The sequence below is a fragment of the Bos javanicus genome, chromosome 18 (genome assembly GCF_032452875.1).
Source record: "Bos javanicus breed banteng chromosome 18, ARS-OSU_banteng_1.0, whole genome shotgun sequence".
NCBI lineage: Eukaryota > Metazoa > Chordata > Mammalia > Artiodactyla > Bovidae > Bos > Bos javanicus.
Window position 1 is genome coordinate 13553749 of NC_083885.1, and position 23910 is coordinate 13577658.

At 52.5% G+C, this 23910-nt stretch overlaps 1 protein-coding gene across 1 annotated transcript; it reads right to left on the reverse strand.

Annotated features, from left to right (window-relative positions):
• Nucleotides 1–10: 10 nt before the first annotated feature.
• Nucleotides 11–23474, reverse strand: CA5A (carbonic anhydrase 5A). The gene is made up of 7 exons (XM_061386967.1): nucleotides 23211–23474; nucleotides 20759–20956; nucleotides 11228–11346; nucleotides 8180–8275; nucleotides 7988–8050; nucleotides 3959–4114; nucleotides 11–1170 (listed from the first exon to the last, which is right to left on the reverse strand). Exons 1-7 carry the CDS (start codon nucleotides 23365–23367, stop codon nucleotides 1027–1029), a joined length of 933 nt encoding a protein of 310 aa, XP_061242951.1. The 5' UTR covers nucleotides 23368–23474; the 3' UTR covers nucleotides 11–1026.
• Nucleotides 23475–23910: the final 436 nt, after the last annotated feature.

Genomic DNA, 23910 nt, shown 5'->3' on the forward strand with positions numbered 1-23910 from the left:
ACAAGCTGTGGGTGCGGGGTCCGGGAGTTGGTGATGGACAGGGAGGCCTGGCGTGCTGCAATTCATGGGGTCGCAAAGAGTCGGATACGACTGAGCAACTGAACTGAACTGAACTTAGGAGGTACTTAAGCTTAAGTGAAGTCCTATAGGTGGGGTCCTAACTCGGTAGGGTTGGTGGCCTTATAAGAAGGGGAAGACAGATTTCCCTGGTGGTTCAGCAGTTAAGACTCCACGCTCCCAATTCAAGGGGCCCAGGTTCGATCCCCAGTGAGGGAACTAGATCTCACATGCCATAACCAAGGGTTCACATGCCACAACCAAAGATCTTGAGTGCTGCAACTAAGACCTGGCACAGCCAAATAAATAAACAAAGAAAATAAATATTAAAAAAAGAATAAGGGGAAGAGAGAGAATTCTCTCTGTGTGCATACACCAAAAAAAAAAAAAAAACAAACCAAACAAACCCACACAAGGACACAACAAGAAGCCAAGAAAGACCCTTTTAGAACCCAGCCAAGCTGGCATTGATCTTGGACTTCCAGTCTGAGCACCGTGGGAAGACAGGCAGGCCCTGCTGGGTACCCCGCAGCCACAGCGTGCTGGTCACCGGTCACACCATCGGTCAGCCCAGGACACTGACACACCAGGAACTTGGAATTGGGAAGGAGGGACGTTAGTCCCGGGCTCTGTGTTGCCAAGTGCTGGCGGTCTGGAGAGAGGACACTGTGGACCTAAGAGAGGGCAGGGTGGATGACCTCAGTCAGCGGGGCTGGCACAGCCCCTGAGGCCTGGGCACTGCTGAGAGTCCTCTGAGAGATCCCATGTGCAAGACTTCCATTCCCTGGGATGCTCAAGCTTCTTTGAAGCCATTTTTTTCCTTGCAACTGCAAAGTACATTGACGGAAATCATAACCTTTTGCTCTCTTTTTAATTTCAAAGGTTACACACGATTGGACCGTGAAGCCCAGGAAACAATACTTTCTCTTGTTAAAGTCAGTTCTACCTGTTAGCACGGGCAGAGTGAATTTAGAGTCTTGCTCCCTCGTGAGTGGCCTGGAAGGACGAACGGACCTTCCGGTTCATCAGGGGTTGGAGTGGGCGGTAGTTGTTTACCATTGTCTTCTCTTCTTCACCAGGCACAGAAAACAGGAGCGAGCGAAACGCGGCCAGCTGGAAGGGAGGGTGTGGATGCAAGCTGGGTGCAGGCACGGAGTGAACCGGCCCCCGTGCCTGTCCTGTCTTGTGAAGGGCCCTCCCAGCCTAAGTTGGGGATGGCCCTATATGATGAAACCAATGTGGTGGAACAGCAATGTCCTTTCGGGCTCTTCCCTGCCATCCAGCGGGTGCTCATAGTGCCTCTACAGCCACCCAACCCCACCCTGCATTTTTATGTGATACTCACCACTCTGCCTTAAAACTCTTGACTTACGTTTCTATTTTCCTGCTGGGCAGCGGCGTGCAGAGATTGTGGTCACTGTGTCACCTCCCCCTGCCCCCCACTCACCCACCCTCTCCTACCGTAATATCTGACTCCTAACGGGTGTATCTGCTGAGTAATAGAGGGGTGTTGGTGAGGATGGCCAGTTTCAACCATGTCTGTAACAGTTCCATTCTGTGGCAAGATTGGTGATCTCACCTTTAACCTTTCAAAGCAAATAGCATCACCTCAGGGAAGCCTGGCATGCTGCAGTCCATGGGGTCACAAAGCATTGGACACAACTAAGCGACTGAACACACACACAACAGCATCTTCTCCAGGGTTTTGTTTTTTGTTTTTGTTTTTATTTGGCTTCACTGGGTCTTGGCTGTGGCACGCTGGATCTCTGGTCTTTGTTGTGGCATGCAGGACCTTTAGTTGTGGTGCGCAGGGTCTAGTTCCCTGAACAGGGATTGAACCCTGACGCCCTGCATTGGGAGTGTGGAGTCTTGGCCACTGGACCACCAGGGAAGTCCCATCTCATGACTTTTAAATAAGAGGATGTTTTACAGAAGCGAAAGGCTGGAAGGACATCCAAGTGCTCATTGAGAGCCCTCAGGAAGTGCAGAGCTGAAACCAAGGTGGTGAATGCTGCTGTGATCTATTAGAAATGTCTGTCCTGGGCAGAGGCTGGTCAAGAGGAGCATGCCTGCTGCACAGTTGTCATCTCGGAACTCTGCTCTAGATAGACAGAGTTTCTCCAGATTCTGGAAATTCCCGGAGAAAAAGATACTTCAACTTGAAAAAAGTATATGAGTAATATCTACTGCTTCAGACTGTAAAGAACTCACCTGCCAGTGCAGGAGACCAGAGTTTGATCCCAGGATTGGGAAGATCCCCTGGAGGAGGGAATGGCTACCCACTCCAGTATTTTTGCCTGGAAAATTCTATGGAGAGAGGAGCCTGGTGGGCTACAGTCCATGGGATCACAAAGAGTCAGACATGACTGAGCAACTAACACACACACACACATATATACCCAGACACACAATATTTAATAAAGGAAGAGAAAGAAAATAAGAACCACTGCAGACCTGTGACCCTGGGACAACCAGGGTTAACTTTTTGGTGTGCCTCTGTGTGACAGCTTCGGGCATCACTCAGCAAATAGATTCTCGCCTCCTTCCTGCCCCTCTGGCCTTGGCCTGGCCATCATAACTTGCGTTGGTCAACAGGATGTGAGCAGTTGTGACGCAAGCAGAGGCCATAAACGTGCGTGTGTGAGTTGGCCCTTCTTTTGCTATCTTGTGCTGTGAGAAGCAGCCCTGGGTGGCCACTGGTCCAAGAACCATGAGAGACATGGCCTGACCCAACACCCAACTTTGGCCAAAACAGTGCCCTAGCTCCCAAATATCTGTGAGTAGGGAAAAAGAAATGCTTGTTTAAGCTGTTGAGTTTGGGGGTGGTTTGTTAGGTGGCATTTTGCAGCAATAGCTGACTGATACAACCCCTCTGGAATTTTCTCTGGGCATTTATATTCTATAACGTCTTATCACAGTGTGATTTCTTACTGTTCTGTTGGTCAAAGAAGTGGGACAGACCCTAATCCTCCTCTTCTCCTGCAGTGACCCTACTTCTTTCACGGCTCTCCAGCACTCACCTATGACATCCCTTTATTGCCTAAGTTGCTGCTGCTGCTGCTGCTAAGTTGCTTCAGTCGTGTCCGACTCTGTGCGACCCCATAGACGGCAGCCCACTAGGCTCCTCTGTCCCTGGGATTCTCCAGGCAAGAATACTAGAGTGGGTTGCCATTTTCTTCTCCAATGCATGACAGTGAAAAGTGAAAGTGAAGTTGCTTAGTCATGCCTGACTCTTAGCGACCCCATGGACTGCAGCCTACCAGGCTCCTCCGTCCATGGGATTTTCCAGGCAAGAGTACTGGAGTGGGGTGCCATTGCCTTCTCCAATTGCCTAAGTTACTCATTTGCAAATACCCACAGAGGTCTCTGAATGAGCAAGGACCCATGTCCCAATGATAATATCACTTCTGTTCTGTAAGGCTGCTTTACCCCAGTGGAGACCAAAGAGCAGGCGCTGGCCTTGCCCCAGTGACTATCATCTTGGAAACTTGCCACACCTGAGGCTGACCACTAAGATTAGAAGCTGCTGAGCACAACCGTCTGTCCCCAGCTCGTTCCCCTTCATCCACCGCCTTCTGCCCCTTTCTCTCTCTCTTTTCCTTTGTCTCTGTCTCTCTTTCTCTCTCCTCTGTCTGTCTCTCGCCCCTCTCTGTCTCTGTCCCTGTCTCTACCTCCCTCTCACACACCAATGTCTCTAGGTCAGGAGAAGAGCTGCAGTACTGGGAACTTCTGTTCAACCCCCACGAGCTCCTATTTCAACTGGAAATTGTTCTTGTGAAGGAACATCAAAAATGCACCAAAGCATGAAACCCCACAATGCTCACTCACACTGTCTCAGTGAAGCTGCCAAACCAGAGGGATCCCCGTGAAGTCCCGTGCGCTGGATACAGGTGCCACTCACCTGGTCCTGAGCCACCTCGATGGGCTTCTTGTGGATGATCCAAGTGACCGACTCGGACAGTGGCGGCGTGGTCAGGGAGCCTGGGTATGTCCAGTAGTCCTGGCAGGCAGGCAGCAGGCAGGAGGGCTGGAAGGGGCCCAGGGCTGCTCGTGCGTCCTGAGGGAGGAGAGCATGGGCTGTCAGGTGGGTGGAGGAGGCCAGAAAGGGGGCACCACACTCGGCTTCATCTCAGTGACTGGCCTGGAGTGGAGCGCATCCCTGGGATAGAGGCCAAGGCCGCGGCTGCCACATTTGGAAACTGTAACAAGAGGACGTGGCCTTCCACACTGAGCAGGGGTGTCCACCACAGGTTTGTATGTTTTCTTTTAAAGCTACTCAGGTTTCCTATACCTTGGCTGTGAAAATATCACAGTCTTCAAGGTTGATGTCAAATAACATGCATGACACAAAGTGTGCCATTTTAGCCATTTAAAACACAGTTCAGCGGGGTTAAGTACCTTCACCGTGTTGTGCGACCATCCCACCATCACCCGTGGAAGGTTTTCAGCATTTCAGACTGAAACTCTGTCCCCATCACACACTAGCTCTCCTCCCCTCTCCAGCTCTGCTCCCCTCCCCCAGCCCCTTGCACTCACCATCTACTTTCTGACTCTATGAATGTGACTCCTCTAGGGATCTCGTATAGATGGAATAATATGGGATTTGTCCTTTTGTGACTGGCTTATCTCACTCAGCACAATGTCCTTTAGGTCCATCTGTGTTGGAGCCTGTGTCAGAATCCCCCCTTCCTCTTAAAACTATTTATTTATTTTTTAATTTAACTGCACCAGATGCTGGATCTTTAGTTGTGGCATGCAAATTCTTTGTTGTGGCATGTGGGATCTAGTTCCCTGACCAGGGATCAAACTTGGGTCCCCTGCACCGGGAGCTTGAAGTCTTAACTACCGGACCGCAAGGGAAGTCCCAGAATTTCCCACTTTTTACTGCCGAGTAATATTCCACTGTGCCGATGGACCATGTTCTGTGTATCCACCATCACTAACCGACACTCGGGTTGCTTCCACATCTGCGCTGTTAATAAAGCTGATATAAACATGAGTGTACAAATATCTCTTCAAGTCCCTGCTTTTAATGATTCGAGGATATACCAGAAGTAGAAACGTGGGACCCCATGTTAACTCTGTGTTTAGATTTTTCAGGGACCACTAGACTGTTTTCCATAGTGGCTATACCAGAAAATATTATACTCTTGAGACAGCTGATCCTCTCTTTAAAGCAGCCCTCCCTGACATGAGAGTCATGTAATTACACATGTGCAGGAGGACGTGCTGCTCTGGCCAGATTCCCTGACTCATACCACAATTTTCCTTCTCATCACGGTAGGGGGGTGGCGTTGATGGACCAGGACAGCCTAGTGCTCCAGGCTGCTGTGTCAGCTCATGCCATGCTTGGGAGCCCTGTGTTCAGAATTCACATTGGCTTGCTTTCCATGCTCTAGAAAGGACAGAAACTTGTCTCCAGGTTCCTAGTGACTGGAGGGATTCCATGTCACTTGCCCACTCAGCTATTTGATGAGCACCCATGGAGAAGGCAATGGCACCCCACTCCAGTACCCTTGCCTGGAAAATCCCATGGACAGAGGAGCCTGGTAGGCTGCAATCCATGGCGTCGATGAGGGTCAGACACAACTGAGCTACTTCACTTTCACTTTTCACTTTCCTGCATTGGAGAAGGAAATGGCAACCCACTCCAGTGTTCTTGCCTGGAGAATCCCAGGGACGGGGGAGCCTGGTGGGCTGCCGTCTATGGGGTCACACAGAGTCGGACACAACTGAAGTGACTTAGCAGCAGCAGCAGCAGCATGGTAGACCTGTCTTAGGTGCTGGGGCTGCCGGAGCACACAAGGTGGACCCACTACTTGCCATTGTGGAACTCACTTCTAACGGAGGGAAGCGACAGCAGATGGCTTGTAACCAATGTCTAGTCAACGACTTTAAAGGGCGTCACAGAAATGACATTCCCGTAGTGTGGTGCCCACCCATCTAAAGTGCACAGTCCTAAGGCTGCATGTTCACAGACATGTGAACCCTTAGCACAGTCAATTCTAGAACATGTTCGTCAAAACAGAGCTCCAGAGAAAAAGAGCCCCAGTAGAGACTCTTAAGGTGTCACTTCCCCTAACCTCCACCCCGCCACAGGCTCCCTGATCTGCCCATTCTGGACGTTTCGAGAAGTGGCATCACATAACCTGGGGAGTTCTGCATCTGGCTTCTTTCGCTCAGAATGCTGTGTTCAAAGTCCATCCCCGTTGCAGCCAGTGTCAGTGCGTCATTCCTTTGCCTGGCTGAGTAATACTCCCCCATACGGTCTACTCGGTTCTTAAAGGGCACAGGCCACATTGCACACAGGACAAAATGCAGAAAGTCCTACCAGCAGGTGTGGGGGGGGACAGATAAACCCCCTCAGACCTCCTCCCCCCAGACCCTGGTCCCAAGGTGCTGACCTGCCAGATGCCCTCTGAGGCTCTCACCTTGGATTTCTAGAACCAGCCTTTATGTCTGTTTCACTGATTTTCCAGAACCAGCCTTTATGTCTGTTTCACTGATTAAGACAAGACAGATAAGACCTTTCCAAAGCCATGTGACCAGACTGCGGCAGGACTCAGGTGCTACAGGAGGCCTGCCCCGTCCCTCAGAGCTGGCCCTCACGGAGGTGACCCCTACTGCCGCCAATGTTCAAAGTCCACCCAGACATTGGGGAACCCAGGAGGGAGTGCAGACTGATGGATGACTCAAGCTGTCACTCTCCTGACCCACGAGGCACAGACCCCTGCCCTCCAAGATGGGGCCTTTCTCTCCTAAGCTTCTAAATCTCACTTTTCAGCTGAGGAAGCTGAGGCCCCGGGACAAGCGTCAGCTTGTCCAGCAGCTTCCTCCCTCACTCCCTCTGGCACCGTTTTGCCTATGTGTTTGCCCAGAGCCTTCGGGGAAGCATGGCCCCCTTAGCACACAGCCCCTCACAGCAGCTCTTTCTTCCCCACCAGGAGGTGGGACAACGCCTGGGGGGTGGATGCTGCAGGGAACAGTCCAGGTTTACTTTGGCTGCGGACCAGCGAGGAGGAGGGTCCTTCCAGTACCTCGACCTTGCTGAGTTCCTGAGCTGGCACATGGGCAGCGGGGGAGCGAGCTGCTCTGGTCCCAGGAGGCCAACATCAAGGGGAGTGTGCTGCACAGATCAAACGGCCCCCGAAAAGCGTCCAAGGAAGGGCCGGTCCCCAGCTCCCCTCTGGAGTCACTCTGGCCATTGTCAAGACACATCAGAGCCCCATCCGTCCCCACGGCCAAGGACCATGCGGTGACTCCTTCCCTCTCTGAATTCTTTTGTTCGGCACTGAACAAATAAACTGCAGGTTGTATAGGAATTTCCATTTCTCCATCAAAGTCTTCTCTCAGCTGGTACCTTGCTGGCTGTGCTGTCTGTTGGGCTGTACTGGGTCCGGATGGGGCCTCCTCACCCCACCTCCCTCTTCTCCTGGGATGGGTTGACCCTAAGGAGGCCAGGTGGCTTGCTGGTGGATATTCTTAAATGACCATAGTTGGGAATTCGTTTCAATGGGTTTTAAAACTAACATTATCACTTGGTTGAGGTTGTTGCCTGGGACAAGACTAAAAATTTTGAAGTAGATTAATCTCATGAAAAATACTACATAACTAACAGTAGTACTGGCAGCAGACAAGGCAAAAGTCTTCAAGATGATGCCTGAGTGGCTGAGTATTGGGATACCCCGTTATACCCAGTGGGGAGGACTTAGAAATAGCAGGAACACGTTCAAGTGGGTGAGCCAGCTGGAGACAGCTGGCATCAGCCCTGGAGCCCCAGGGAGCCCCAGGTTCAGGACTGGACTCAGACCCCCTCAGCACTGCTCCTCTCTCCCAACTAGTTTGTTCATTTGGTTTTCTTTGCAAAGGAGCCATTACTCTAAGCAATCTTGCTTTTTTGGTTATGCTGATTTCAAAGTACGTAGCTTACCTTGTGCTTTATGTCTGGCAAGACTGCCACCAGCTCCTGCAGCTCCTCGTGGCGGGCCCCCAGCTGCACAGCGTGGCACGGGGAGTGGTCACGTGACAGGGCCGGGGACAGGGTGACAAGCACATGTCATCCTAAGGAGACCATGCCTAGAAAGCAGGTCTCACTAGGATAGCTGCGTCCCGGCCCACTTACCTTTAAAAATACACCTACCACCGCCAAGCCGTCTGCTCCTGTCACGGCATCTGTGTAGTTCTGGTATTTCACAGCGTTCCAGTGAACCAAGTGCAGCTGGAACCCAGGAGGAGAGTCCCTCATCACCAGGTTGCAGAGGCCAGAGGCAAATCCTCACTCCCCTCTGTGCGGCTGTCATGATTCATGGCTGCAGGCAGGTCGCCCAGCCTGTGCGTGTGTGTGCATGCGTGCTGAGCCGCTTTAGTCATGTCCGACTCTTTGCAACTCTGTGGACTGTAGCCCTCCAGGCTCCTCTGTCTATGGGACTCTCCAGGCAAGAGTACTGGAGTGGGTTGCCATGCCCTCCACCAGGGGATCTTCCCCACCCAGGGATCAAACCCGTGTCTCTTACGCCTCCTGTAAGAGGGTTCTTTACCACTAGTGCCGCCTCGCCCAGACCAGGCTCACTCAAACCCCAGAAAGCAGAGCCTTAGTTCTCAGCGGGAAAGAAAGGAGGCTCGCTTTAACTCTGTCAAACACACACAGTGGTTGGATTATTGGCTACCACTCAGACAGCTCAGGCTTCCCTGGTGGCTCAGATGGTAAAGAATCGGCCTACAATGCGGGAGACCTGGGTTCGACCCTTGGGTTGGGGAGATCCCCTGGAGGAGGGCATGGCAACCCACTCCAGTACTCTTGCCTAGAGAATCCCATGGACAGAGGAGCCTGGTGGGCTACCCTCCATGGGTGGCAAAGAGTCCGACACGACCGAGCGACTAAGTACACGCACACACAGCCAGCCTTGAACCAGGGTAGCCAGATCACACATAGGACTCTCAGTTGAATCTGAGTTTCAGATAAACAGGATAATTTTAAATGCGAGTACACCACCCAAATGGCGCTTTTTCTGTCACCCTCTCCTGAATTCCTTATTCTTCACACCTTCTGCTGGTTTTCCTAAGTCTGAACTCGACATTACAGCTGACCAGATGATAAGGATTTAAATCAGCAGGGAATGGCTGGGGGATTGGGCATTCCTGGGGCACTGGTGAGCAGGAGGCAGAGCCAGGACCCCTGGGTTCTGCGTGATGGAACCAGGACGGGGCCTGAGTGTTGGCATTTCCTGCTGCAGCGTATGGTGGTGGAGGCCTTTCTGAACCCTGACCCAGGCCTTGAGGCCATGAAGACTCAGCCCAGAGAGGCCTCCAGCCTCTCATGGTGGGCAAGATCCTCCCCCAGTCGGCTGATGGACTCGAGGGCATGGGGAGCCCTGCCAGGGTGCTGGGCCCAGGCGGAACCCACTGCCAACAAGTCCCACTGTTCCTGACCACACAAACTCGGGACCATTAGGGTGGCGTGGGTTCCTTCTGTCTTCCCGTGTCTCACCTGGAACTCCCTACCCACTGTCCTGTGGGGTCTTCCAGAAATAGAAGAAATCTCGGGGCCCTGCCCAGAGCCTACCTCCTTCTCAGACCCTGCCGTAGGGGGCTGGCCTGGCCTTCCAAACCCCACAGGAAATGGCCTGTTCCAACAGAGGCCAGTGACATGGCCAGCACAGCCTTGCAGCCCCTGCCCACCTGACTCAGGGACAGTCAGGCTGTGGTGGGTCCCAAGCTCTGATTCGGCTCCTGCTGCTGCTGCTAAGTCGCTTCAGTCGTGTCTGACTCTGTGCGACCCCATAGACGGCAGCCCACCAGGCTTCCCCCATCCTTGGGATTCTCCAGGCAAGAACACTGGAGTGGATTGCCATTTCCTTCTCCAATGCATGAAAGTGAAAAGTGAAAGTGAAGTTGCTCAGTCGTGTCCAACTCGTAAATGAGCACATAGCAGCGACTTCCTCTGTTGAAATAGCTGCTCAGTAAAGACCAAGGGGCAGGAACACCGTTATTAAGAGGAATGTGGCTTGCTGAAAGCAGATGTGTTACAAGCTGCTATTCCTTTATTTTTGTTATATTTGTAAAGATGTGTGCAGTTATGAAAGTGAAAGTGAAGTTGCTCAGTCACGTCCAACTCTTTGCGACCCCATGGACTGTAGCCTACCAGGCTTTTCAGTCCATGGGATTTTCCAGGCAAGAGTACTGTAGTGGGTTGACACTTCCTTCTCCAGGGGATCTTCCCAACCCAGGGATTGAACCCGGGTCTCCCTCATTGCAGGCAGACACTTTACCATCTGAGCCACCAGGGAAGCCATAGGGAAGTTATAACTCAAACAATTAGTGAGGGAAGTTATAACAATCACTAATTGTTTGAGTGATAATGTCACTCCCTAATTATCAACTGTCCCCAGAGGCCACCTCTGGCTGTGTGATCACAGCAATGTTCAGGTTTTGGTCCGACTGGACTCTGGTTCTATAATACTAATTCCATAATGATGGCAACAGAAACAGTCAAGAACTTGAAATGCATCAGAAAGCCAGGTGGTTGGCGGGTGGATGGGGGTGAAATAGAGTGAATACGGCAAATATCAACACAGGATCTATATGGCGAGTGACTTTACGGGTTCTCGCTATGCAGTTCTTTCATTTTCTTTGGAGGGGGTAAGTTGGAAAAATTTCATAATAAAATATTGGGGGGCATCTATAAGGCCCCACTTACCACCTCAAACTCAATTCCTGACCTTTGTCTCTGCTCCTTTTCTTTACTGACTCTCATTTTGGAATGTCCCAAATATCACTTTGTTTTAAGGAGGTAGTTTCTATCGTAAAGATTTTCTATTCTCAGTAAAAGGCCTCAAATGCCTCTAAGGACAGGAAGCTTGTCCCCAGTGGACCAGCCTCAAGCGAGGCTGAGCTAAGGGCACAGACTCTTTCCTGAAACCCAGCCTCTGACTCTGGCAAGTCACAGTACCACTCAGAACCTCAGTCTCTTCTTTCAGTCAGTGAAAGTGCTGATGTTACTCTCCCCTTAAGGATAGTCCTGAGAGTGAATGGACGGGGTGGCCAATGGTTCTGGCTTGAGCACTGAGTTCCATGTCCCGGGAAATCCTTTCTGAGCAACCAGGATGCTTGGCCACTTGACCTCAGGTGGCCGAGGCACTCGGGAAGCCCCCACGTATTAGCTGCTACAAACCTCTGCGGGGTACACGCGGTCGTCCACCGTGTGCTCTGAGCCCCACTCGTTCACTGCTCCCCAGTGGAAGTGGAACTGCTTTAGTCTGTAGTGATTTTCCAAGGGGCCACCGCTGATTCCTGGAAAGTAAAGCCATGGACATGGTGTTAGTCTGCTTGTCAGACTGTGGAGCTGCTGTGACCCCAACGACACTGAGGTCACATGCTGTCACTCTTGAGAGATCCGTGTTGCTAAAACCACAGCTGAAAGGTGGGACCTTGTCTGTCCCAAGTCACCTGGCCCCGGTGGGCCCCAGTGACTCATGGGGAACCCGGGAGAGATGCAGAGTCTGGTGCTGCCACCAGGTGGCGCTTGGGCAGGCAGCAGGAAGGCAAGAAAAACCGATTCTGAGATGCGTGCCAGTCCTGTAAGACTTTTCAACTTTCCTTTAGTTAAAAAAGAGAGACAGAGAGAGATGTCTTTTGAATGAAAGAATGGCAGACAGAATTCTATCACCAAATAATTTCATAAGCTAATATGCAATGAGCAAGATGTTTAAATACACAAATTCTGAGCTACAAGGCGCTACTTTCCCACTGGGGCTGATCTCCAGGCAGCCCCTGCTCGGTCCAGCCTCACCAGATGACCACTGTCTAAGTCATTCCAGATCCCCGGAAAGCCTCCCCAAGAACTGTGATCGTGACGCACGGGGGCTCACCCCTGAACTGTGGGCCCCAGAGGTCCAGGGCAGGGGCTGGGAGCCTGCATTTGAACAAGCTCCTTGTGTAGTTTTTCAATTTATTAGGAGAAGTCAAAGAGGTTTCTGGTTATCCTGGCCACGGGAGGTAGGATTCAACATCAGGTCTGACGCCCCAAACCAGGCCTTGGGTACAAAACATCACCTAAGGAAATTATGCCAACACCGGTGGTGGGATTTTTGTGCCATTTCTGATGGCAGGGGAGGTGGCAGCCCTGGCCAGCAGACACATGGGGTCACCAAAAGGCACTAACGCGTGCATGTGCTGTGTGACCTTGACCAAGTTGCTCAGCCTCTTGGAGCCTCAGCTGTCCCACCTGTGAGAAGAGCAGCGTTGGCAGGATGGCTCTTCATGTGCAGTCATCAGATGGTGACGACAATGATGCCGGCGACCACGCACCCTGCCACCTTTCAGGCACTTGGCCTCTTCACTGATTAAAGAAGAAAAGATTCCTAGCTAGGTGGTCCTGGTGGTCCCTTCCAGCTCGAGCATCTGAGGACTCTGGAGACACCACGTAAGGTCTCCAGAAAGAGCGACACCAACTACACGAGGCACTAACCCACCGTGAGCTGGCACTGGCCAGACCGGCCAAAGCTAACCTTGTAGAAAACTCCCTGCGTGCCGGTGGTCACCAGCAGAGAGTGGGGAGTGGGAAGGGGGCTGGGCATGGGCATCGCCCCCTCCTCTGGCCGGGGAGGACTTTCCTAAGGTCGTCCTTCAGCCAGGCCTGGACCAGGGCCCAGGGCCCACGGTCGTCGCTCCCCACCCCAGGCCCCGCTTGCTCCCCTGCCCTCCGCATCCAGCTGCCCCTAGAACCCTCCAAGGCTAGCCTCTCGCAAGGGGCTAGCCTCTCCCTCCTGCCTGCTTCCCAAAGAGGCAGCCGTTTAAGGAAGAGGCTGTGGATGGAGGTCGGCTTTGGAATCCGGGCCACAGGGAAGACGAGCTGCTGTCGGCGGCAGGGCCTTTCCTCCCTGACACCCAGTCATCTGTCAGTGGGCGGCGGCCACCCCGGCTGGGACCAAGCACACCCCGAGGGCTGCTGCCCATTGCCAGCTCTGAGACCTGCGGGTGTGGATCGGGAGCAGAGCACTGTGCGAGGAGTGTCGGTGCTGGGGTGGGCTGCAGCGGCGCCCTGTGGCTGGCCAGCGGAGGTGCAGCGGGAGCCTGTAACTGCTATGCCTGTTGACTTCCGTCCTTCACGCGCATTTCAGCAGAGAAGCAGCACCAGCTGGTACAGGAGCTGCTTCGGTACAAGCTCGGGTGTCCCTTTTCTACACCTCGAGCCTCTTCCTCCTCCTTCTCTGGAACCATGTCTGTAAAGGTAGATGGACGGGCACAGACAGCCCCGAGCCAGGCACCGGTATCTTTACTTCAAAACCAGAGAACAGCGTCCTGTTGCTGCAGTGGTCGGGGATTTGCACTGGGTCGGTGCTGGCACCATCGCCTCCAAACGCAGTGATCTTGGTCCGGTTACCAAACTGCTCCTAGCCTCAGTCTCCACGCCTGTAAAATGGGGAGGATCCTAGCAACTACTCCATAGGGATGCTGCAAGGATTAAACACAAACTTCTTAGCAGAACACCTGGTCTTCTGGAAGCACCAAAGGACACAGAGCCGGCAGCCACAGCACTCATCTCTGCGATGGGATGAAGCGGCTAATTGAGGATAGGGTCCCGTCGGTTCTCAGTGGTCAGCATCTCCTGCGTCCTGGCGCTAGGCACCCCCACCTGTCAACGCCTGGTGGACAGCCAGCACGCGCTCCGAGTGCCATTCACGGGTGAGTCAGCCTTTGCCAAGTGCCTGCTATACACTAAGCATCATGCGCAGCCCCCACCTTCCCCAGTGACTGCTCCTCACAATGACCCCGCAAACAGCTACTACTGGCCCAATTTCAAGATGAGAAAATTGAGACTCACAGGACCTAGTCACCTGGTCCAGGTCCACCAGCAACCCCAACCCAGGCCTGCTTGAAGGTCCAGCCCTTGGCTTTTGTGGAGGAGTTCAAGCTGAACATCTGTCCTTTCTTGTAGCAAGATTAGGAACTCAGTTTAAAATAACTGGGTTGTTTTAAAACAACTGGCAGCCACCCTGGATAAATCATCTTAGTGACTTCATACTGACAGTGTCAGAGTAACTCCCTTCAAGGAAACAGTTGAAAAGATGAGCCCGATCTGTGACAAGGGGACTTTTAGTTTGCCAGCCCCAGACTCCACCAGCAGCGCCACTGTTCACAGACTGGAGGCCATGCATCCTCCGCCCCCCACCTGCTCCTCCCCCCACCCCCGACCCCCGCCCAGGAGGCTCCAGGTGCTCAACACACAGCTGGGGAATCGCATCCCCAAGGACAGTGATGTTGGAGCCTGACTCCCAGCTCAGACCTACCGTCTCTGTTCTCATAACAGCCACTGATAACAGCCATCTATTAGTACTTTGGTGCTTTGACCGGGATAAACAGGCCGTTTGGCAGGCACCGTTTTAAGGCTTAAAATAAGTCTGAGAACAGTTTGAGATGTTCTATTTAATCAAAACTGAAAATAACTCAATGGTATCAGTTTGAGATGTTCTACTTAGAATGACTGGGTTTCCGTAGTGGCTCAGATGGTAAAGAATCTGCCTGCAATGTGGGAGACCCAGGTTCGATCCCTGGGTCAGGAAGATTGCCTGGAGAAGGGAATGGCTGCCAACTCCAGTATTCTCACCTGGAAAATCCCATGGACCGAGGAGCCTGGCGGGCTATAGTCCATGGGATTGCAAAGAGTCAGACGTGACTGAGTGACTAATACTTAGAACTGCAAATAACTCAGTGGCACTGAGGATCAGCCTGTTCTCGGTGCCCCCCTGGGATTTAACATCTTAGCACATCTGATGATCTGATGCTCTAAGTGTTCTCTGGATCAGGGAGGTCTTTGTCATTCTCTCCAGGTAAGCAGGAGCCACAACTTGGGGCCAGCGCTGAGGGGTACAACCCCACCCCAGAATTCCAAAATCCAGGAGTGCGGTGGATCAGGTTGCTCTCTGGGACCTAACCTCTGGGATCACTGCACGTCGACTCTGGGTCTGAAGCCAGGCAAGCGTGAGCACAGACCCTGCTTTCAAGCAGCGTCTCTCTGCACAGTGGTCTTATCTCTCTGCACCTCAGACCTGACGTTTGCACAATGATGATGACGCCTTCCCCATCAGAACATGGCTGGCCCTTACAAAACGTTTCCTGGCCTGGCCCCTGGCACCAGGAGGAGCTCCAGCAGTGGGACCACCTTCTGTTATTGTTACTGTCTCATTGTTATTATTAACATCATGGTCGCCATCTTCATCATCAAGGTGGAGATTTGCTGTCATCAGAAACAGCCACTATTACCCCTAAGACAGGACCTGCATGTAAAGACTTTGAGGAATAAATGTATTTTAAGAAAGTGTCCTTCAGAGGGGGCTTGGCCAGCCACAAAGCATAAAAAGGGAAAATCATTCATTCATTCAACAAATACTCACTGAGTTCCTACAATGTGCCACAGTTTCTGCTAAGTGCTGGAGACGCAGAGGATGAGGCAGGGCCGCCCTGGCCTCCTGGGGTGTGGATGGCACAGGGGCAGGTGGAACTAAATGCCTTGAAAAGTATACCCTGATTCACACACTCACATAACAGGCATTCACATGCACTTGGCGGCGGTAAAGCAGTCACCGCTGGTGGTAAGCTAGGACCTGGTTCAGAGAACACAGGCGTCTCCACAAGGAGCGGAGCGGCAGGATCTACCTGTGGCCTTTGGCCCTTGACCTTCAACCCCATTTTCTGCACCTACACTGCCCATCGGGTAGAAGTGGCACCGTCACGCCTTAAGGAGAGGATCTCTCTGGAGCTGAGATGAGGGGGCCTGGCCTGTGAGGGGCTTGTGGGGTGTGACCATGAGTCTGGAGCCGGCGCTGTGTTCCTCCCTGCCGGCAGCTTTCCTTCCCTGGCCTTCAGCCGCACATTCCTTGGAAAGAACCACTGGCTCCAGCTCTGTTGCTCATCGTTGCTGGCGGGCCTTGATCTCAAGCACGCCTGTCCCTGACCCCGTGGAACCCCAGCGCCCTCAGCCTCGGCTCTGGGTCTCTGGGGTTCCTATGTTGACCTGCTGGCATGACCTGACCAACGTGAACATTTTGTGCATGGTCACTTCTGCACCACGTTCTTCTCCACTCACCTCCCTTCCTGCCCCGAGGCTTTCCCTTTCTGTCTATGCATTTAAAAAAAAAAAATCATGGGAGTGTCTCACTCCCAAGAAAATGATTTTCATTTTCTTACTGCAGAACTTTTTTGAGCTCTTCCTGTCTTTCAGCTGCATTTTCCATTTCCTCTGCTCCAGGCAGCTCCCAATTTCCATTGGAGGTGAACAAAGAAGACAGCAAGTCTGAACTGAGGGGGCTCAAGGCTGGAGGGCGGGAGCAGCATGTGAAATTGAGCAGGAGAGAAAAGCAGAGGAAACTGGGCTTTGGGGAAAATGACAAGTAAAGTGAAAGCAGATTGGCGGGTGTGGACACAGGCCACGGGGGGAATTATCCAACTAATTTATATGGCCAGGGAGAGACACCCAGATATTTCTTTTGGTCTGTGGCAGGACAGGGTGGGGCCCTTCAAGCCAGACTGAGAAGTAGTGGAGGAGCCAGAAAGCGGGGGTCAGGACCCGGTCAAGGCAGAGGCCTGGCTGTAACAGTGTGCAAGAGCCTTCAATTTGAGAGCGATCAGAATCAGGGGGGCCCAGGGTCAGCCCAGGTTCAACCGCAAGGTGGGGGCTCCCAGGAGACTTGGGGAGTGTGCCTCTCTCCTCCCCAGTACCCCTGGGGTCCTCCCCTCTCGGGTCTCTCCTGCTCCAGGCAGGATCACCCGACATGAGTGACTGAAACTGGGTGATGACCATCAGCAGGGGGCTGATGTGGCAGTCGTGGGGATCGAGGTGCTGCCCCTTGTGCTGCTCTGCCGGGTGGAGTGCTGCAGGCTCCATCCTCCCCCATTTGGGAATCCCTCTCCTGGAACAAATTCGCCCAGAGGAAGGCAGAGTTGAGGGAGGAAGGGTTCTGACCAGCCGTGCCTGGACGTGTCAGTACTCAGCTGACACAGTGATGCAACGCTGGCTTTAGGATCAAGAGGAGTTGGACTTGAACCAGACCCCTCTGGCCCTGCCCCCAGCCTCCTCCTTGCATAGAATGAAGATGCTCAGAGCCTCCACGGTGGCGTCTGTCTGTGGCGTGCTGCAGTTCATCCAGAGGGAGTGATTGTGAAAGGGAGTGTTTGCATGTCTGTCTGTCCAGCATACCTTCCCCCTTCGAGAAACAGTGCCAAGATTTCCCCTGGACTCACACGTCCCCAGCATGTGATCTTGGTGAGGATCTCAGTCAGGGTGTTGGGTGCTCTGGCGACCAGGCGGCAGAGTGAGTGCCAAGCTCAACCGCCAGCCCCTTTCCCCTGGGGAATTATTTTGTCAAATGTATCTTAACAATACACACACACAAGTCCAAAGTGACCTTTGGAGTTTTTCATATTTTATGCCTCTTGAGAAATCTGTATGCAGGTCAGGAAGCAACAGTTAGAACTGGACATGGAACAACAGACTGGAACAACAGGAACAACTGGAACAACTGGAACACCAGGTTCCAAATAGGGAAAGCAGTACGTCAAGGCTGTACATTGTCACCCTGCTTATTTAACTTCTATGCAGAGTACAGCATGAGAAACACTCGGCTTGATGAAGCACAAGCTGGAATCAAGATTGCCGGGAGAAATATCAATAACCTCAGATATGCAGATGACACCACCCTTACGGCAGAAAGTGAAGAAGAACTAAAGAGCCTCTTGAAGAAAGTGAAAGAGGAGAGTGAAAAAGTTGGCTTAAAGCTCAACATTCAGAAAACTAAGATCATGGCATCCGGTCCCATCACTTCATGGCAAATAGATGGGGAAACAGTGTCAGACTTTATTTTCTTGGGCTCCAAAATCACTGCAGATGGTGACTGCAGCCATGAAATTAAAAGATGCTTGCTCCTTAGAAGAAAAGCAATGACCAAAAAAAGCAACAGATCAATGACTAGACAGCATATTAAAAAGCAGAGACATTACTTTGCTACCAAAGGTTCATCTAGTCAAGGCTATGGTTTTTCCAGTAGTCATGTATGGATATGAGAGCCGGACCATAAAGAAGGCTGAGTGCCAAAGAACTGATGCTTTTGAGCTGTGGTGTTGGAGAAGACTCTTGAGAGTCCCTTGGACTGCAAGGAGATCCAACCAGTCAGTCCTAAAGGAAATCAGTTCTGAATATTCATTGGAGGGACTGACGCTGAAGCTGAAGCACCAGTACTTTGGCCACCTGATGTAAAGAACTGATTCATTGGAAAAGACCCTGATGCTGGGAAAGACCAAAGGCAGGAGGAGAAGGGGACCACAGAGGGTAAGATGGTTGGATGGCATCACTGACTCAATGAATATGAGTTTGAGCAAGCTCTGGGAGTTGGAAATGGACAGGGAGACCTGGCATGCTCCAGTGCATGGGGTTGCAAAGAGTCAGACGTAACTGAGCAACTGAACTGACTGAACTGAACACACAGTTCCCAGACCTATTGGAGCCTAAGGGTTTATCATCATCAGCTGATCAGAGAATTGTGCACAAGCTGATCACAGACCCTGAGACACTTCTCCCTTACCTGGCTTTTAAAAATGCTGTGCTGATGATGCATTAGGCTGGGTACCCAAAGCCAGTGCTCTAGGAAAATCCAGAGGGATTGGGTGGGGAGGCAGGTGGGATGTCATGTTCAGGATGGGGGGGACACATGTATACCTGTGCCAATTCATGCTGATGTACTGCAAAAATCATCACAATATTGTACAGTAATTATTCTCCAGTTAAAATAAATAAATGAATTTATAAAAAAATAAATAAAATGGAAGGCACTAAAAAAAAAAGCCACTCCAAAATATATTTTTAAAAAAATGCTGTGTTGAGCAACCTAAATGTCTATTGATCAATGAGTGGAAAAAGAAGATTTGGTACATGTATACAATGGAATACTACTCAGTCATAGAAAGTAATGAAATGGTGCCATTTGTAGAGATGTGGATGGACCCACAAATTGTTATACGGAGTGAAGTAAGTCAGAGAGAGAAAAACAAATATCATATATTAACGCATATATCTAGATAAATGATATAGATGATCTTATTTGCAAAGTAGAAAAAGAGTCACAGACAGAGAGAACAAACATATAGACACCAAAGTGGGGAAGGGGAGGTGGGATGAATCGGGAGACTGGGATTGACATATATATACTATGGACACCATGTGTAACACTGAGTCATGATGTGTGAGAAGCGCACAGGGCCCAGCACAGGGAAAAAGGGCTCCCGTCCCCTGTTGCACCATAGGTCCATCAGAGTCGGGGAGGGTCAGGCTGGGCCTTCCTTCACCGACCAGTCCCTCTGCCTGGCTCATTCATAGCTTTAGCTTTTCATTCATGGTTTATCTTCCAATTTATTGAGCACCTGCAGTGTCCAGTAAGAGTGATCCTGCCCTTGTGGTGTTCACGTCCTCACTGGGCTGATGGGTTAGTGAACAAGACTACTGGGCCTGTGGGAGGAGGTGGACTGAGGGCTGGCCTGGAGAGGGCTTGGGTCTGGGGGTTGTGCTGGGGGTCTACAGGTTTGACGGTTCCCTAGGACAACTCCCAGAACTCAGGTACAGTCTGTTTTTTAAAGTTGCTGCATAAAATTGAAAAAAATTTAATACAAAGCATATTAAACCTGAAAAGCCAACTTTAGTTGCTCCTTTGGAATCTAGACTTGGAACAGACCAACGAAGGCAGAGAAAAGTTGGCACACTAAGTCATAAGCATGGCTAAGACGTATTACAGACAAAGGATGCAAGCAATATCAGCATAGGGTGAGGCAGTGTCTGGAGGAGACCAGGCTTCCAGGGTCCTTTCTGGAGTGACAAGGGATGCCCTGAATCCTAGCAACAAGCTATGACAACACATGTGGAGCATTGCCCACAAGGGGTGCCCACAGGAGACTTGATGCCCCATATTTTCACTGAGGACTTGTCACATGGGCATCCTCTGCCTGTCATAAACTCCTTATTCCCAGAGAGAGAACACATGTTTAATGTAAACAAGGCTTATGATGATGTGTCTAGGTGTTGAAAAAATTCCAGTACAGCCAATCTTGCCAAGTAAAACAGCAGTGGAAGGAAACTTCCCAAACCTACAGAGTCCCCACCCCACACTTGTAAGGCATCCCGGTGAGGCTTCGGTGAGATGATCACCAGATTCCTTGGGAGGATGCTGAGCCCTGCCCTGCAGCCTCCATCACCAGCACTCCACACAGCCTCCTGCTCGACCCTGCTCCCCACTGCTTCCTGAAGCAGCTGGGTGTCAGCCACGTCACTGCCCGTCTCACTCTGAGCGGGGACCAATGAGGTTCCCAGATCTTGGACGCCTGGCCACAATTCTTCCTCCTCTCCGTCCAGGACTCCCCACCTCCGTGCCTCTCTCCTCCACCCTACTCTGCTTTTCTCCTCAGAGTGCAATGTAATTATGTTTTATAAGCTCCCAGTTTCTTCCTTCCAGCCCCTGGAATATAACCCCCAGGGGAGGACTTCATTGTTCCCTTTCATCCCCCAGTGATGTGACACCAACATAGCTGGTCAGCATCACCAGCTTTAGAGTGACCATCACTCTGTCCATCCCCGCCACCAGCCTCAGCCTTCCCCCCCCCTGCTGTGACCCACTCTCAGGACTCACAGGAGCAAGGGGCCCAGACCCCCTCTCAGGCTCACCTGACCCCTCGGTGGAGTCGTCGAATTCCACCTGGAAGAGGTAGCCGGTGTTCCAGACATAGAGGCAGGCCTCTGCATTGTAGGAGACCCCCAGGGGCTGCAGTTGGGGATCGTAGACACTGTCCCTCCAGCGGATGTTGATGGGGGACTGCCGGGTGCCCCCTGGCACGGAGGCTGGACCCTTCCAGACGGGGTGCACTGGGGGCAGAGACAGGGAAGAGAAGACCCTCATGGTGCATGGGCGCCATTCCAGCCTCAGAGCGAGGAGGCAGAAACTTGTAAACTTGGTTCCAGAGGAGCCAGCTTTGGGGAACCTGGCCCCACGTGGAGCCTGGGACCACCTGACCCTCGGCCTCGTAACCCCGCCTTTATAGGCGGGGCCTTCGCTCCATCTCCTCCCGGGGACCACGCCCAGGACCGAGTCCTTTTCCCATGGAATGTAGCTCGCTGTGGCCTTGTGGCTGCGCGCAGTCATTCTGACCTGTGGTCACTGTCACAGCGCAGTCACAGGGAGTTGTGCCGGGGAAGTGGGGGGCGGGGGTCCAGCCCAGACCAGTCCGAAGAGGCAGGCGGTGGAGGACTGTGGACTCATGGGGGTTGCTACAAGTGTCAGAGAACAGGAAACGCGAGGGTCCTCTGAGAAACCAAAGTCCCAGGATCCAAGGAAAACCCTGCTCAGAAGGGCCTGGAATAGAAGCTTTGGCACCCGCAACCCCCAGGCTTTCAGTTACGCAGCACACAAGGTCGGGTCCCCAGCATAGGTGGCCGCTAGTGGTGAAGAACCCGCCTCCCAATGCAGGAGACATAAGAGAGGCGGGTCCAGTCCCTGGGCTGGGAAGATGCTCTGGAGGAGGGCATGGCAGCCCACTCCAGTATTCTTGCCTGGAGAATCCCATGGACAGAGGAGCCTGATGGGCTACAGTCCGCGGGGTGGCAGAGTCTGACATGGCTGAGCACGCACAGAAGGTGGGTCACTGCCTGGCTGCAGCTTGCTAGAGATGCAGAACGCCAGGCCCCACCCAGACTCCCTGCAAGTTTCAAACCGTATAGAAGGGTCTGCTTACGGAGGAAGACCCTCCCTCCTGGATTCCCAGAGGCAGCTGCTCTGGCTGATGTAGAGCTCAGCCTCTGGTACTTTCCTCCAAGCTCAGAGAAACACACTCAAGGCTTCTCAAAAAACCAAAAGCACTGCTCAGTACAAAGTGGACCTGCGCGTTGGTTTTCTTCACTTAACTGTAGATGTCTTCACACCTGGATCCTGTTTTATACTTGGTGACCATGAAGAGCATCAGGCTACCCGAACCCGAGTCCTGGCCCCACCACTCTGTGGCTGTGTGCCCCTCGGCAAGTTTCTCAACCTCTCTGAGTCTCAATTTCATCACTTGTAAAAGGTGGATCTTAATGGTACTTATCACACAGCGCTGGTGGGAGTATGAAGCCAGGAGAGACTGAGGACAACAGAGAGATGGGGATTTTGGTATCATCCTCAGGTGCGGACCACGGAAAAATTGGAAAAAGTAAGAATGTTTGGGCTCAGTGGGTAAAGAAGCCACATGCAATACAGGAGACACAGGATGCGTGAGTTTGATCCCTGGGTCAGGAAGATCCCACACAGAAGGAAATGGTAACCCACTCCAGTATTGCCTGAAAACTCCCATGGATAGAGGAGCATGGTGGGCTAGAGTCCAGAGGGTCACAAAGAGTGGGACACGACTGAGTAACTAATGTAGTATTTTTAAGGGTCCAGTGTATGCCAGGCTTTCTGCTCGAGTCATTTCATCCTCACGTGGCCCCCTGTGGGATTTCATCATCCTGTTTTACAGATGAGGAAACTGAGGCTTGGGGAGATGAAGCAATCTACCAGCTCTCCCCGCGGACCAGTGTCACCAATGCCCAACACGGAGGCTAGCTCCAAAGTCCAAGCTCTTCCAACTGTCCTGTGTGGAATACTGACGTCAGAGGTGAACTTAGGGGTACCTGCAGGCCCTGTATCTGACACAGGAAGAACCTGAGGCCCAGAGAGTGGTAGGGGCAAGTCCAAGGTCACAGGACACCAAGGACACCACCGCCACGATGAGGCTGACCTGGGCCAGTCTCTGGACAGAACTGGCTGGCGGCCTATTTATCAAATTTACTGAGATGTTCTCTGCTGGTGCTTGGAGCCCTAACGACTGGCTGCTATGGCTCATTCTGGGAGGGCAGGATATTGAGTAATAACAGCTTGTCTTGCGAGATGGAGGGGAGGTTGTCACTTGCTCCCTTCTTGTTCCGAGCATCTCACCCTCCTGATGGATCTGAGGTTAAGGACCAGCCCACGTCTCCCACGGGAAAGATGGAGTAGAAATCTGAACCCAAGCCATCTGGCTCCAACCATCTCCCATTATGAAAGACGCCATAACATGAGACACACAGCACGGGAGTCTGTACTGCGGAGACCGGAGGCTCTACTTACAAGCGTCATTTCTCCTTCTCTGCGCACAGGGAACCTGCGAGCACCATCGCGCCGGCCTTAGCAAGTGGCTACGGAGGGTGCCCCATATCTGCTTGGCCAGGAGAGACAGGCCTGAGGACTTCAGATGACTCCAGCCCAGCACTGGGGGCCTGACCATCTTGCCTCTGTTCCCGGGGGACCCAACAACCAGAGGGGGGTTTCCCCACTCTCTGCCCTCACTTCTGGCAGGACAGCTGAGCGGTGGGGTGGGGGTGGCCCACCTCTTTTGTGAAACCTCACCCAAAGCACTGATGGTTAAATTTCAACCCATGCCCGCCCCAACTTATCGGATGACGTGGGGTTTGGCTTAGGGAAGGGTGCCCTGGGACTGGGGACGTTTGCTGTGGCCAGCCCCTCGGGTGACTGTGCTTTGACTGGATAAACAGCGGGGTGAGGGTGCCAGGGAGTGAGGGGAGCTTGTGGAGAGCCTGCTGCCAGATCAGGGAGCAGACCAGAGCAAACAGACCAGAGCAAAGTCCCTTTTTGGTGTGACCCTGGCTGCGGGTCCCTCCAGCCTCGGGCCATTCGAGACCTGGCCCAGAGCCCCACTGTGTGTCTCCAGGGAGCGGCGGGGTCAGAGGGGCAGGATGGGAATCTGCCAAAGCTGCCTGTGAACAAGGCAGGGGAGCAGGTGGCCCCTCTGCCCAGGGCCCCTGGGAAG

Coding starts and splice junctions, on each gene's coding strand:
- CA5A (XM_061386967.1), bottom strand. CDS start 23,367: ATGGTCAGGCCCCCAGTGCTGGGCTGGAGTCATCTGAAGTCCTCAGGC. Junction 20,957..23,210: donor GAGAAGGAGAAATGACGCTT/GTAAGTAGAGCC, acceptor CTCTGCCCCCAG/TGCACCCCGTCTGGAAGGGT. Junction 4,115..7,987: donor TGCCAGACATAAAGCACAAG/GTAAGCTACGTA, acceptor CTCCTCCCTCAG/GACGCACGAGCAGCCCTGGG.